This window comes from Mustelus asterias, chromosome 23 (assembly GCF_964213995.1).
Source record: "Mustelus asterias chromosome 23, sMusAst1.hap1.1, whole genome shotgun sequence".
NCBI classification, from domain to species: Eukaryota; Metazoa; Chordata; class Chondrichthyes; order Carcharhiniformes; family Triakidae; genus Mustelus; species Mustelus asterias.
The window spans coordinates 50,268,468-50,283,386 of NC_135823.1; the positions used below are offsets into that span (position 1 = coordinate 50,268,468).

The window sequence follows — 14,919 nt, forward strand, 5'->3', positions numbered from 1 at the left end:
AGGAGATTTGATAGAGATATTCGAAATTATGAGGGGGCTGGACAGAGCAGATGAGGAGAAACTGTTCCCGCTCATAAAAGAATCAAGAACAAGAGGGCACAGACTTTGCAGAAGAAGCAAATGTGATGTGAGAAAAAATGTTTTCACACAACATGTTGTTCAGGTTTGGAACGCACTGCCTGTAAGTGTGGTGGAGACAGGTTTAATCGAGGCATTCAGGAGGGCATTGGATGATTATTTGAATAGAAAAAATGTGCAAGGGGACAGGGAAAAGGCAGAGGAATTGCACAAAGTCATGATGCTGTTTGGTGAGCTGGTGCAGACACAATGGGCCAAGTGGCCTCCTTCTGCACCATAACAATTTTGTGAATATATAGCACAGGAGGAGGCCATTTGGGCTAGTGTGCCTGAACTGATTCTCTGGATGAGCTATCAGTTAGTCTAATTTTCCTACTCTTTTTCCTATGTACTTTTGCTTCTTTTCTTTGAACCAATTAGATAGCCTTTAGATAGTTTTAAAATGATTCCTATCATTACTCTGGACTGTCTGGCTCAACTTAGGACAGCTCCAGCCCTGGCTGTTAGGCTGCAGAAAGAAGTGATTATTTATCATCTTTTAAAAAGAGAACCCTCCAGATTCCTCTTCAGGAGATACTGTTTGGTCACCGTGTGACTCAGCAGGTGGATAGTGAGACCGGCCTGAATCCAGCCTTTTATGTGTGTGTATAAGAGGAGAGTGATTGCTGTTTTCAAATGAGCTTGAACTTAATGGAGAGCCCTTTCTGTTCAAAATAAGTGCAGTGTCTGAATGGGTTGGAAGTGAAAGACTGCACCTTGCCAAACGTCTAACTGTGAGCCTGTGCAGACATCAAGTGGCTGGTCCAGCTGGGTTGTAAATTAAGTGTGCATGAGCATTTACTAACTCATTAAAAACATTCCCTTCCAGGGGATTCTCCAGGCAGCAAGTTACATTCACAAGAAACTAATCAACGAAGGGATTTTAAATCAAGCTTTCACAGTTGTCCCCGTGAGTTTGAATATTCGTATTTTTGAACATGTGCGTCTGGTTGATGCACGTTTTGAAAAGCTGAAAATGTTTAGAGGGAGTTTATGTGGGAGAAGCTGCAGTTTACTTTACGGGCTGCATTTTGTTAATGGTGAGTGACCTGAGGAAATCAAAGCAAAGACTGTTCGAGTATAATTAATTTTATTTAATGTTAATCCAAAGATGTGCAGGTTGGGTGCATTGGCCATGCTAAATTGCCCCTACGTGTCCTGGGATGCATGGATTAGAGGCTTTAGTGGGGCAAATATGTGGGGTTACGGGGATAGGGCCTAGGTGGGATTGTTGTCGGTGCAGACTTGATGGGCCGAATGGCCTCCTCCTGCACTGTGGGGTTTTAATGAATCTATGATAATTGGGGAAATCCAGTACTCCTGTGTTATGACAAAACTCTCTTCTAACAAATCTTTGTCCTGGTTCAATATGCACTGAACTGTTCTATCTGAACTCGTGTGTATAATGATGGATTTTTATACAGTAACTGAGTAGCATACTGAAGCAACAGTCTAAGCAAACTTGGTAGTATGGGGTTTTCTTTTGTTTATTACAAATACATTATTACAAAACAATTACAAATATTCAAAGAACGAATATGATGGCTAACGCCATCCATTTATCAATAACCTACAATTACTACCTTCTATTTAGGAAGGGTTCATTGTCGGTTGTAGTTTTCCAGGGCTTTGCCCTCTAAACACGCCTCAAATAACCCATCATAATTCACAAATCTAGAAATATTAGTACAACACAGCAAACTGTACACGACAAAAATAAACATTGAAGCATATCCGTTGCCCTCCAGGGCACTGCCTCCTGGGTTTTTCCCCTGCCGTGGGGTGCAATCCTTCAGAGGTACTTGTGTCCGGGGGTTACACCTTACGGATGTTCGGCCTGAGGAGGGGAGGCCACCTCGGACCTACACTGTCCGGACCCTCCCTTCCGGATTTTCAGCCGGGGCGATGAGGTGCTTTCCGGGATACTCAGTCCAGGCTGCACTTCCGGATTTTCTCCCAGAGAATTGGGACCCTCCCGTGTTACTATGTCCGGGGCTTCACCACCCAGAACTCTCCCTAACCGGATGTTACACCCTGCCACACACATCCCCCCCCCCCCCACAACATACACACACACACACACACACACACACACACAAGCACCAACCGATTACAGACTTTGCTTTGGATACCAGGTTACTTTGGTGTCTTAATTGCTTTGCAATGTTCATCTTCTCAAGCAGTAGAGAAGGAGGCCATTCGACCCAACATGCCTCTGCTGACACAAACAGCTGTCCAATTAGTCCCACTCCCCATGTCCTTTCCCCATAACTCTGCAAATTATATTTTCGGTTATTTATTCCAGTCCCTTTTGGAAGTTATTGTTAAATCTGCTTCTATCCCCTTTTGAGGAGGCACATTCCAGATCACGATCCACTAAAAAAAAACCTAATTCCCACCAGTTCTGTTGCCGTTTCTCTTGAATCTGAGCTTTCTGGTTATCAGCCCTCCTCCCAGTGGAAGCAGAGTAAATAAGGAGGATCTGCCAAAATCACCTCTGGATTTGAACACCTTTAGTGCACTGGGGTGGGCACAGTAAGAATTCTCACAACAGTTAAAGCTGAGATACAGACCAGAAAGATCCCTGCACCAGCTCCTGCCCTGTGCTGAGTTACTGGAGCTGAACCATGGTGGCACTGGAATTAACCAGGTCGCTGCTCCTGTTGTGATCCTGCTGGATGCACGATGGCTACATCAGAATTGAGCTTTGCCAATCTCCACAAATGGAAATGATCCACTTTAGCAAGGAGTTCGGGGGCAATTGGAACATTGAGAACTGTTATGAGAAGAGGTTTGGAACTCTTTGCAGCTCCGTTTTCTCCATGCAGTTGGCAAGCTAAGCAAGAAAACTTAATGTGTTATGCCAGTTACCTGCTACAGAATTGATTTTAGTTGCTTGAAATTATCATGTGTTGTTGAAGTAAGCATGTTTTCCCCTGTAGGAATATAAATTGATTATAACTGGCCACAGCCTGGGAGCGGGAGCAGCCTCGATCCTTGCTATATTGCTTCGCAAATCCTTCCCAGAGCTCCGATGCTATGCATTTTCTCCTCCAGGAGGTCTGCTAAGGTGAGAGGTGTAAAATGACTGCACACAGCCTTTTTGTTAATGATGAGGTTGTTTTAGGACAATCAAATTAAATTGTTTATGCTTAAGGTGGATTATTCTTCAATATTTTTAAATATTCAAATTTTATGCACTTAATGTTCTTATTTGAAGGGAATGCTTGGCCCACTTGTCACTTGAGTGCATTTTCAGTCAATGTCCCAGTGTTTTCATTCTTACAGCGTGATCTAAAATTAATGCCCCTTGAATTGGCCTGTTTCAGGTGGAAGTGGCAGTGTAACCATGCCACACTCAGGGATTTTGGAAGGTTGGAGAAGCCTGACCCAGAGCAGTGAAATGAGATCCCATAACCACTGATCCTCTTATTAATCAAGTGGGGGATAGAGGGGTTTAGGAAGAGAGATAGAGAGGTTTAGGAAGGAACTCCAGTGCTTAGAGTGCCATTGGTGGAGGGATGAATATCAGGGATGTGCAAAAGGCCAGAATCCATGGAGCGCAAAGATCTCAGAAGGTTGTGGAACTAGAAGAGATTATAGAGATAGAGGAATAAGGCCATAGAGGGATTTGAAAAGAAGGATGAGAATTTTAAAAATAGAAGCTTTGCTGCACTGGGATCCCAACTTCACTTCAGCTGCTGACTCTTACTCTAGATCCACCTCTGGTGCTGTCTTCTGTCTTGTCTTCATCGCCCAATTTACCATGGACCAGTATTCAGTCTGGATTTCTGATGCTGTATGGAATATTTCCAGTCAGATGTTTGTGTGACCTCTGGTTTCCTACCCCAACATTTGGAATATGCATATTGTCTTTATCTGTGCATAGTGAGTGAGACTTGCTGCAAGGACAGTATTTTCAGAACACATTCATTAAATGAGAGTATTCCAGGCCAGAGAGGCTGTTCCGGTAATTCAAGCAAGTGTTTAAGTCCTCCTTTGTTTGACCACGGTATAAAAATTGACTGCGAATGCACTCGTACAATTATAGCACTATATATTGTTTAATAATACATTAAGACCATAAAAAGAGATGGCCATTCTATTCCATTGGCTCCTCAGTTACTCAATGTTATTTAAAGAAGGTATATGTTGTTGCAGCAAACACATCCTTTACATCTTGATTGTGTATTTCCACTTCTGTAGCATTGCACTAGTATGAAAAATGCTTTTTGGAAATCCCTTGTACAATCGTACTCGTCTATTAAGCTTATTTTCACTCTTTTCTGTTAATTTGGAATGTCCGAAGCCTATTATTGGGTAAATTATTTTTTGCTGATCAATCAGTAACTGACCTGGTCATAGAAAAGATTGGTTGTTGTATTTATACAGCATAAGAATGGGCTGAATGGCCACCTGCTATACCATAACGACTCTTGACTGTAAGACAGGCAGGGAGATGGCATAACGGAAGGCAACAATATTTAAGCTGTAAAGGTGCTGAAGTGCTTGATGATTTACCCCATTTGATGACTTACCGTGCTGCTTAATGCCCCCCAGTTTGGGTACAGTCAAGTTCCAGCTGCTACCTGGATAGAGGAAGTTGTCCAATAATTGGAATGACTGAAGTGATTTTTTTATTTTATTTGGATGATGAGGGACAATTGGATAAGAGAAGATTATCGTCCTCCCTGCATATCACTTGCTGGATGTGGCAGTTTGACTGAGAACAGAAGGGGTTAACTCTGACTCAAACTCTCAGTTTTTTGGTTGGGAGGAAGCTATTTTCTCTTTTGCATTATTTATACTTTTGTCACATGGACACTGCTGACTTATCCAGAGCTATAACTGTGTTTGTGGTTTGCAATGCGCCAGACACTTTGTCTTGCCTTCCCATAATGATACCACCTTCAGCATCCAGAGCATGGAAGAGCTGACTGTACAGTTTTTGCTGCTGGTAACCTTTTACTTCATTGTGCTAGTTTAGTGACTGCACTTTTATTTTAATCCAAAATTGCTCCTTCCTGAAAACAAGTCCCATGGTGAACAAGGGCACCCTCCCCAGACTCCATTGTCTCCAGTCTAACTGAAAATCATTATGTCTCCATTCTAATCCTGAAAATTCTTTTTTTTTCAAGTAAATCTCTGGCAGATTATTGCAAAGGATTTATCATATCTATTGTTCTGGGCAAGGATCTCATTCCAAGGTCAGTGTACATCACCTGTGAACTGCAAGTACAGCCTTATTCTGATTGCCAATGCTATATTCTTAATGTTCATTTTAACCTCCATGTTCCCAGGCTGAGCCTTGGCAATGTAGAAGACCTGAAAAGAAGAATATTAAGAATAGTTGCCCAAAGCAACCGGCCTAAGGTATCAAAATGTTTTGCGCTGTTATTTGGATGGAAATGCTGATGCTCTATTGACATACATTTTGCCCTGTTTAGAAACACAATCCTTTGCTTTGACCTGGGGCCATGAGTATATAAGATAATCAGTAATAAATCCAAGAAACCATTCAGTAGAATCATTTTTACTCAGTGGTTGGAATAAACAAAGCACAGGGATTCATTTCTGGTGGGCTACAATTGAAAAGCAAAGAAGTTATGTTAAAGTTGTATTGAAGGATGGTTAGACCACACTTGAGGTACTGTGCACAGTTCTGGTCCCCATGTTGAAAGAAGGGGATAGTTACTCACAAATGTAAAAGAAAGGGCTTATATAGGTGAAACCAGAATTGAGAGTTTGTATCTAGCAGGAAATATTGAATAAGCTGCAACTAATTCCTCTAGAAAAGAGAATGCTGAGGGTGATCTGATTGAGCCCTTTAAGATTATGAAGGGATTTAATAGGGTTGACATTGAGAACGTGTGCATGTGCGTGTGTGTGTGTGCGCGCATGCGTGTGTGTGCGTTGGGGGTGGCAAAACCAGGAGCCCCCCGATATGAGATAATATAAATTAGAACATTCAGGAGAGACCTCTGTTCCCAACGAGTGGTGAGAATGTGGAACTCACTACACAGGAGTGGTTTCGGCAAATAACATTGATTCATTTAAGGAGAAGCAAGATGAGGGTGAAAGGAATATAAGGATCTGTTGATGGGGTGGGATGAAAGGTAGTGAGAGGAGGATCAGTATGGATCAGTTGGGCTGCACAGTCTGTTTGTGTGCTGCAAATGCTGTGTAATAACAACTAAACAGATCAGTGGAGGCAAGTTGAATAATTTCAACACTTGTGTGGTTTGGGTCTACACATTTGCATTCAGTGCGGCAGTTACTTACAATTTCTAATCCTCCAATCTTCTTTTAATATTGATCATTTCACTTAACAAGGACATGGAGGTGACTCTATAATTAAAATGCAAACTCTGGCATGGCCCAGTCTGCGACTGGCTGTCACTGATGAAGCTGATGTCTTGCTATAGAGGAAAACATCATTGAAATGTACAACCTGTCCCAGACATTCTCTGCTCTGAGCCATCATTTGTCAGCAACATGTTATTTATAAATGGAGTTGATGAGGTTAATCATTGACCCATAGAATGTGCAGCACAGAAAGAGGTAATTCGGCTCATTAGGCCTCTGCTGGCTCTTGAGCTATCTAAATAGCATGTACAGGCTAGAATAAGGAAGCTCGGTACAACTATGGTTTGAACTTCAACAGTCCTAGTCAGTACAGTTTAGTACCATCATGTGCAGTGCCTTCAGCCATTGAAGCATCCAGTATATTTTCTCATATTTCCCCCCATCTTACAGCCAAATTCAAGGGGAAATGCAGGCTTGTTTGGAAGAATACCCACGTTAACTGCAATCAAATCACCTATTACAAATATAACCTCAAGCTAACCAATTTTTAAAAATGACAGGCAGTGTAAGAACTTGTTTGAAAAAAGCATTAAGTTGGATTCTTAGGGCCTCCAAACGTGGAACACGAGGCACAGAAGGAGGCCATTAAGCCCCTCGGGCCTATTTCACCATTCAGTTATACCAAGGCTGATCTGCATCTTAACTCCATATAACTGCCTTTGTTCGGCATCTCTTTAACACACTTACCGAACAAAAATCGATCAATCGCAGTTCAATTGATCCCCAAAATCAGCAGCTTTTGAGGGTTAGAGTTCCAGATTTCTGCTATCCCTTTTGCAAAATGCTTGCATCACCCCTGACATGGAGCAGAAACAGGCAGATAGATTTAGGAAATAGATCAGCTGTGATATAATTGAATAGTGTTACAGCCCCGAGGAGCTGAATGGCCGCCTCCTGTACCTAATATTGCACGTTTGGACGTCTCAATCCACCTTGATAGTTTAATTTATAAATATATTTTGTTGCTGTAGTGCCTTTGGGTATAGTTATTTTTTTTAATTGGGCATTTTAATTTGGCTCTTTCTGTTCTGTATTCCCCACAAAAGAATAAAAATAATTTAATCATCTTAAATGCCTCCATTAGATCACTGCTTAATCTTCTATACTTAGGGGAGTAAAAAGTCAAGTCCATGCAACCTTTCCTCAGAATTTATCCCTTCTATCTCATCTTGCAGCATCAAATCTTTGGTTACAAAGTCGGTAAATCCGCCCGCCCATTGTTTTTCTTTCTGTCCAGTATCAGATTCTGTTACGAGGATGTTGGTATGAGATATTTGGAGGGGATCCAGACAATTTCCCCAGTGAGCTGGATGACAGGCAACAGGAGCAACTGACTCTGCCCCTTCTCGCGGAACAGACTCTCATGGGGAACAGGTCCGCTTCCTACACCAGCATCCCTGACGAATCACCTTCCAGTTCGCCTTTTTATGGCCCTCAGCTCTTCCTTCCGGGGAAGATCATTTACATTATGGAAGAACACAGCACAGGGAGGTGATTATACTGTTCTACTTAAAAATATTCCACTGTCACTTTATTTTTTAACAGTAAATTTGGATGATGTTTACTGCAAAGTTGCTGTGAACCTTAAAGTACTGGAAGAATAAACCTTGTTCAGAGAAAATATGCAACTATATAATGTCTAAATTGAACATGTTGGCAATGTGATTGTATTCACTGCAAGTTTTGTTCATAGAATCCCAATAGTGCAGAAGAGGCAATTCAGCCCATCAGTCTCTGACAGAGTATCTGCCCAGGTCCCCTCCTCTACCCTATCCCCATAACCCCACACATTTCCCATGGCTTATCCCTAACCTACACATCTTGGAACACCAAGGGGCAAGTTAGCATGGCCAATCCACATAACCTGCACACCTCTGGACTGTGGGAGGAAACCGGAGTACCCGGAGGAAACTCACGCACGCGGGGAGAATGTGCAAACTCCACACATGCACGCATGTGGCAGAAATTGAACCCAGGTCCCTGGCACTGAGGCAGCAGTGCTAACCACTGTGCCACCATGTTGCTTGTAACGAGGTTGGAAAACCTGTGCTGGCCTAAAGCATAGAATGGTACAGAACAGACCCATTGAGTCTGCATCGGCTCTTTGGAAGAGTAATTCAATTAGTCCCACTCCCTGGTACATTCCACCTTAAAATATCTGCAACCACTTGTATTCCAAAGAAGACTCATTTGCCCATTGTTAATGTGCCAGCCATTTGAAAGAGTTATCCTACTTGACTCGCTCCCTGCTCTTTCTTCATGGTCCTGCCAGTGAAAGTTCATGCTTCAGTGCAGTACTGTGGGAGTGCTGCACTTTTGGAAGTGCCATCTTTCAGATGTCTGCCCTTGCAGGTGGATGCAAAAGATGCCACAGGCAGTATTTAAAGAACAGTTCTTTCCAACATTTATCCTCTACCAACATTATTAAAACAGTTAACCTGGTCATTTTGACACATTGCTGTTTATGGGAGCTTGCTACATGCAAATTGGCTTTGGTATTTCCCTACATGATTGCAGTAACGACAAGTCAAAAAGTACCTAACAGGCGTTTGGAGTGTTGTAAGATTGTAAATTATACAAATGCAATTTTTAACAATCATTCATTTGATTTCAAGAAGAAATTAGATGTAGCTCTTGGTGCTAAAGGGATATGGGGGGAAGGCGAGATCAGGATATTGAACTTGATAAGCCATGATCAAAATGAATGGCAGAGCAGGCTCGAAGGGCCGAATGGCCTACTACTTCTATTTTCTATGTTCTATTTCTGCTCGAGTGGTCAGTGACCCTGTGTTGCATTTAAAGAAGGGAATGGTTCAATCATGCAGACGCAGCATAGATTCATGAAGGGAAAGTCATGTTTGACTAATTTACTGGAATTTTTTGAGGATATAACGAGTGCGGTTGACAGAGGGGAACCGGTGGATGTGGTGCATTTAGATTTCCAGAAGGCATTCGATAAGGTGCCTCACAAAAGGTTGCTGCATAAGATAAAGGTACACGGAGTTGGGGGTAAAGTGTTAGCGTGGATTGAGGATTGGCTATCTAACAGAAAGCAGAGAGTCGGAATACATGGGTGCTTTTCCGGTTGGCAATCAGTGACGAGTGGCGTGCCGCAGGGATCGGTGCTGGGGCCTCAACTATTTACCATATACATAGACGATCTGGAGGAGGGGACCGAGCATAGGGTAACAAAGTTTGCGGATGACACAAAGATGAGTGGGAAAGCAAATTGCGTGGAGGACACAGAGAGTCTGCAGAGAGATTTGGATAGGCTAAGTGAATGGGCAAGGATCTAGCAGATGGAGTATAACTTTGGTAAGTGTGAGGTTATCCACTTTGGAAGGAATAATAGTAAAATGGACTATTATTTAAACGGTGAAAAATTACAACATGCTACTGTGCAGAGGGACCTGGGGGTCCTTGTGCATGAATCACAAAAACTCAGTTTGCAGGTGCAGCAGGTGATCAAGAAGGCAAATGGAATGTTGGCCTTTATCGTGAGAGGAATGGAGTATAAAAGCAGGGAGGTCATGCTGCAACTGTACAGGGTACTGGTGAGGCCACACCTGGAGTACTGTGTACAATTTTGGTCCCCTAATTTAAGAAAAGATATATTAGCTTTGGAGGGGGTACAGAGAAGGTTCACCAGGTTGATTCCGGAGATGAGGAAGTTAGCTTATGAGGAGAGATTTAGTATACTGGGCCTGTACTCATTGGAGTTTAGAAGGTTGAGGGGAGATCTTATAGAGACATATAAGATAATGAAGGGGCTAGACAGGGTAGAAGCAGCGAGGTTATTTCCACTTACGATGGAAACAAGAACTAGGGGGCATAGCCTCAAAATACAGGGGAGTCAATTTAGAACAGAGTTGAGGAGGAACTTCTTCTCCCAGAGGGTAGTGAATCTTTGGAATTCTCTGCCCAATGAAGCAGTAGAGGCTACCTCATTAAATGCGTTTAAGTCTCAGATAGATTTTTGGGAATTAAGGGTTATGGGGAGCGGGCGGGTAAGTGGAACTGAACCCACTATCAGATCAGCTATGATCTTATTGAATGGCGGAGCAGGCTTGAGGGGCTAGATGGCCTACTCCTGCTCCTATTTCTTATGTTCTTATTAACGATTGTACAGTTACTTCTATCTAATCTCTCTCGCACTCTTTCTCTCCTCCCATCTAGTTTCTGCTTTTCTCAAGCGAAGTACCACACATTATGGTCTGATGCATCGTCCTTCAGCAACATTCTCATCAGCCCCAGGATGATAACTGACCACATGCCTGATCTTTTATTCAATGTCCTCAAAGACCTGACTCAAGAGGCACCTTTCATCCTCTGTCCCACGTCACAAGCTGCAGCAAATGGGGCACATTGAATCTTGCCATCGCCGCCCAGTGTAAAACTAGCAGCCACTGTATCATATGGGACCTCTTTGTGCAACTTCACTCATCGACTGTTTGGCACTGTATTTCGGGCTTTCTGGAAAAGGGCCATAATCTGAGGGCTATAACAGGCCGTGTTTGTAATCGACATGATGCAGGTGGTTGAAGAACGACTGTTTTGAGTTTCTGTGACTTGTACCCTGCTGCGTGGGGCTATGCTGCTTCCATTTAAACTTCTTTTTACTCTCCTTGGTCTTCAGTTTCTTTTTTTTTAAATTATGAAGCTATAAACCAGGAGAAAGAACAAGGTTCACAAGACAATGTGACTACTCCAATTATTTGATGAGAATTTCGGTCATGTCATTGCATTTACCTCATTCTCACCTGAAGATTGTAATGTCAATTTTTGGAGACATGAGGTTCAGGATCTCTCCCAATAAGGATGCGATGGGTTTCCCAGTGTAAAATATTTAATGCACTTTCCTTTGTGCTGTGTCATGGACTTTATTAGATTTTCTGTTGAATTATTTGAGCTCTCTAATTCTGCATGAGTAAACTCATTATTAGCTGAGCAGCTGGAAATGCATGTTTTATCCTCATACTGCAGTTTAGGTTTTAATCCAAGATTGATCGACCATGCAATTTTAGTGGATATGTGGCCTGGCAATTGATTGGGCAGTGGCATAAGAGCTCTCTGCAACTAAAGTAAATATACACATGCTACTGGACAGGAGCTGGGGCCAAAGATCGAGCCTTCCATTTCCTGATGAGTCAGTCAAACCACAGTTTGTAACTCGGATTAGATCATCTTTCAGTCTTTGCCCATTTGTTAATTTCATCTCACCAATGCACTTGGCTTTGTGTGCATTTCCGTTTGCAACTGGGCTCGCATCACGAACAACCCCGTCACATGGCTGCTTTTTATTTTTTTTCAAGGGCTGCAGGCCCATTTGTGAGCTGGGTAGGATAGCTCAGTTTTAAATCTTTTTTGATAACGCCTCTGTGAAGCACCTTGGAATATTTTACTACCTTAAAGACACTCTGTGAATGCAAGTTGTTGTTTGTATGCAGTAGCTGGGCTTTTATCCTCGCCTGGAGAAAAACAAAGGGAGTAAAGACCAGGCTGAATTTAACCCTCAGTTTACAAAGTAACCATCTGCGCAAAGAATGTATGACTCCACCAATAAATAGCCCAACTTTGGATAGCTCAATAGTATTTTTGTTACTTCGTGCAGAGACATTACCACTCAGGTAACTTGCATATTTATCCCAACTGCTGTACCAATGAGAACCTAATGGTAACAGCAGTTGGCCCCATGAGCCTGCTTAGCCATTCCTGACTGAACTCCATCGTCCCCAGACTTCTTAATTCCCTAATTACCCAAAAATCTATCAATGGCTACCGAATAAATATTTTTGCTAAGGGAGAAAGGCAGCAGGACAGTGACCATGTTTTTGGTCTTGAGACAGAGTTGTACATTTATGGAAGTTTTAATCATGTCACCCATGGGTAAACAATCTATAAAACAAAGCCAAAGCCATGAAACATAAATTGATGTCTACCTGTCTTTGGCTAATGCCACCACCATTGAAAGTTGAATGTGTTTGACCCCAATGGTAGCTCATGCTTGTGTTTATTTTACATTGGCAGAGCTGTGTCCAGGTTGTAATGGGTTTCTTCAATCATGGGAGAATTCAGTAGTTTTACTGGTTGAGCTGATTAAGACTTACAAACCTGCCCCAATATTCTGTTAATGCCTTGATACCTACATCTGGAAGAAAGGAACAAAGAGATGTAAAAGTGGGAGGAGGCTTGTGTAGATGGAAACATTGGCATTGACTAATATGTAAGCTTGATGCACCAACAACCTTTCCCCTAAGTTTATCATTGACTTGTCTACGATACAGGATAGTGATCCCAACACTGATCATCAAGCAGGAGATTAGATCTCTTGATCTTATAGAGATTTAGTAACAAGTAGCCAAGTCCATTAGGCAGGTTTGTCAACAAGAAGTTTACCTAACTCTGGATGAGTGGCAGAAGTAGATCAAAACCCTTTTATTGCAGTAATGCAATATTGGGACTCCAATCAAGTCCATTGTTGTCAGCATTTTGCTTTACTCCAGTCGGTACCACAGCAACACTGCTGTAATTACCCTTCACCAGATAAGTATTTTTAGAGAAAGGGTGGAGACCAAGGATCCTGCTATAGTTTTAAATTGAAACTAAATAATAAGACAAACTGTGCTGCAGGGGATGATAGTGTGGGGTTATGCAATGGACGCTAGAACAAGTATGGCCTTTGCAGTGCAGCTAAAATAAAAGCTTCGAGAGTAGATACTGTCTGGGTGGAGTTTGCATGTTCTCCCAGTTTCTTCCCATAGGCCACAAAGATGTGCAGGTTAGCTATGCTAAATTTCCCCTTAGTATCCAAAGGTGTGTAGGTTAGGTGGATTAGCCATGGTAACCGCATGGGGTTACAGGGGTTGGGGATACCCAGGTGGGCCTGGGTAAGATGCTCTTTTTGGAAAGTTGGAACTGAGGGGCCAAATGGCCACCTTCTGCACTGTTGGAATTCTCTGGTTTTGTGAAAGTCTCTACCTGGCCCAATTGTATGGAGCAGTCAAATGAAGAGTAATGCTTGCTAAATAGTGATGATTAATCCACATGATTTCTTTTCCAAATGCTATTATATGGAGCCTAATTGAAATACCAGTAAAGTCACCACAGAATAATTGGAACTACTATTCACCCAATTCCTGAATTCTCAGAGGAATAATGCAATAGAATGCATTCTAACTAGCTATTTGTTGCTTGCCACATGCTTGACTTGGGCCTTTAAGCCACAGGGAATAAATATCTGCCCAGATTGTGGTTAATATGGGTGATGCTGTTTAAGAACCCTTCACAGTTAAACCAATTTACTATTTCTGACTGGTTTGGTCACAGATAAAATTAGAAACCACATTCATGCTGAGTGAAGCTAAACACACCTGTACAGGCCTTGGGGGCATTGTGTTTTTAAGTCATATGGCATGCTTGCCTTTATAGGACGGGGCATAGAGTATAAAAGTTGGGATCTGATGTTGCAGATATATAGAACGTTGGTCGCCACACTACCAGAAGGACATGGAGGCTTTGGAGGGAGTACAGAGGAGGTTTACCAGGATGTTGCCTGGTATGGAGGGGCTTAGTTATGAGGAGAGATTGGGTACACTGGGGTTGTTCTCACTGGAATGACGGAGGATGAGGGGTGACCTAATAGAGCTGTATAAAATTATGAAAGGCATAGATAGGGTGAACGGTGGGAAGCTTTTTCCCAGGTCGGTGGTGACGTTCACGAGGGGTCATAGGTTCAAGGTGAAGTGGGGGGAGGTTTAACACAGATATCAGAAGGACATATTTTACACAGAGGGTGGTGGGGGCCTGGAATGCACTGCCGGGCAAGGTGGTGGAGGCGGACACACTGGGAACGTTTAAGACTTATCTAGATAGCCATATGAACGGAGTGGGAATGGAGGGATACAAAAGAATGGTCTAGTTTGGACCAGGGGTTGGAGGGCCGAAGGGCCTGTTCCTGTGCTGTATTGTTCTTTAAGTCTTATTTATGAAACTGTACTGAGCTAGTCAAAATATCCAGGATGAAAGGTTGGCTGTCTTTCTGTGGCCCGTGACATTCTGCCTCTGCAGTCAAGGTGTCTAAAAGCCTTGGCTTACAAGACAGAAAGAGCCATCAAGAATAGCTTGTCCCTTTTGATCAGCCTTGGTATAACTGGTGTTTAGGGAATAGTTACACACAAACAGTTCATATGTCTATTTCTTTAACTATTTAAAATGTATTGTAAGATCTGCTCTGCAAGATTCTATGTACAGAATAAAACAAATTTGTTCTCCATGCAAACTAAAATACTTTATTTACATTATGAAAACTATTTGGTTCAAAGATATTTGCCAGATTTCTCCCTTTCCTACAAGCATCAGCTTTCAGGATATTTTTAATTCTTCGATTCTTTACTTAAATGAGCATTGGATGTGCCTAAAGCCAGGAGTAGCAATAGC

The 14,919-nt window shown here is 42.4% G+C and overlaps 1 protein-coding gene across 1 annotated transcript in view; it reads left to right on the forward strand.

Annotated features, from left to right (window-relative positions):
• daglb (diacylglycerol lipase, beta) overlaps positions 1 to 11,107 on the forward strand; it is a 37,099-nt gene extending 25,992 nt beyond the window's left edge. The window contains exons 10-15 of the mRNA XM_078240592.1: positions 947 to 1,027; positions 3,060 to 3,187; positions 5,256 to 5,324; positions 5,418 to 5,490; positions 7,721 to 7,974; positions 10,660 to 11,107. Coding sequence (XP_078096718.1) covers positions 947 to 1,027; positions 3,060 to 3,187; positions 5,256 to 5,324; positions 5,418 to 5,490; positions 7,721 to 7,974; positions 10,660 to 10,852 — 798 coding nt within the window. The 3' untranslated portion in view covers positions 10,853 to 11,107. The remainder of the gene's footprint in view (positions 1 to 946; positions 1,028 to 3,059; positions 3,188 to 5,255; positions 5,325 to 5,417; positions 5,491 to 7,720; positions 7,975 to 10,659) is intronic.
• The last annotated feature ends 3,812 nt before the right edge of the window (positions 11,108 to 14,919 follow it).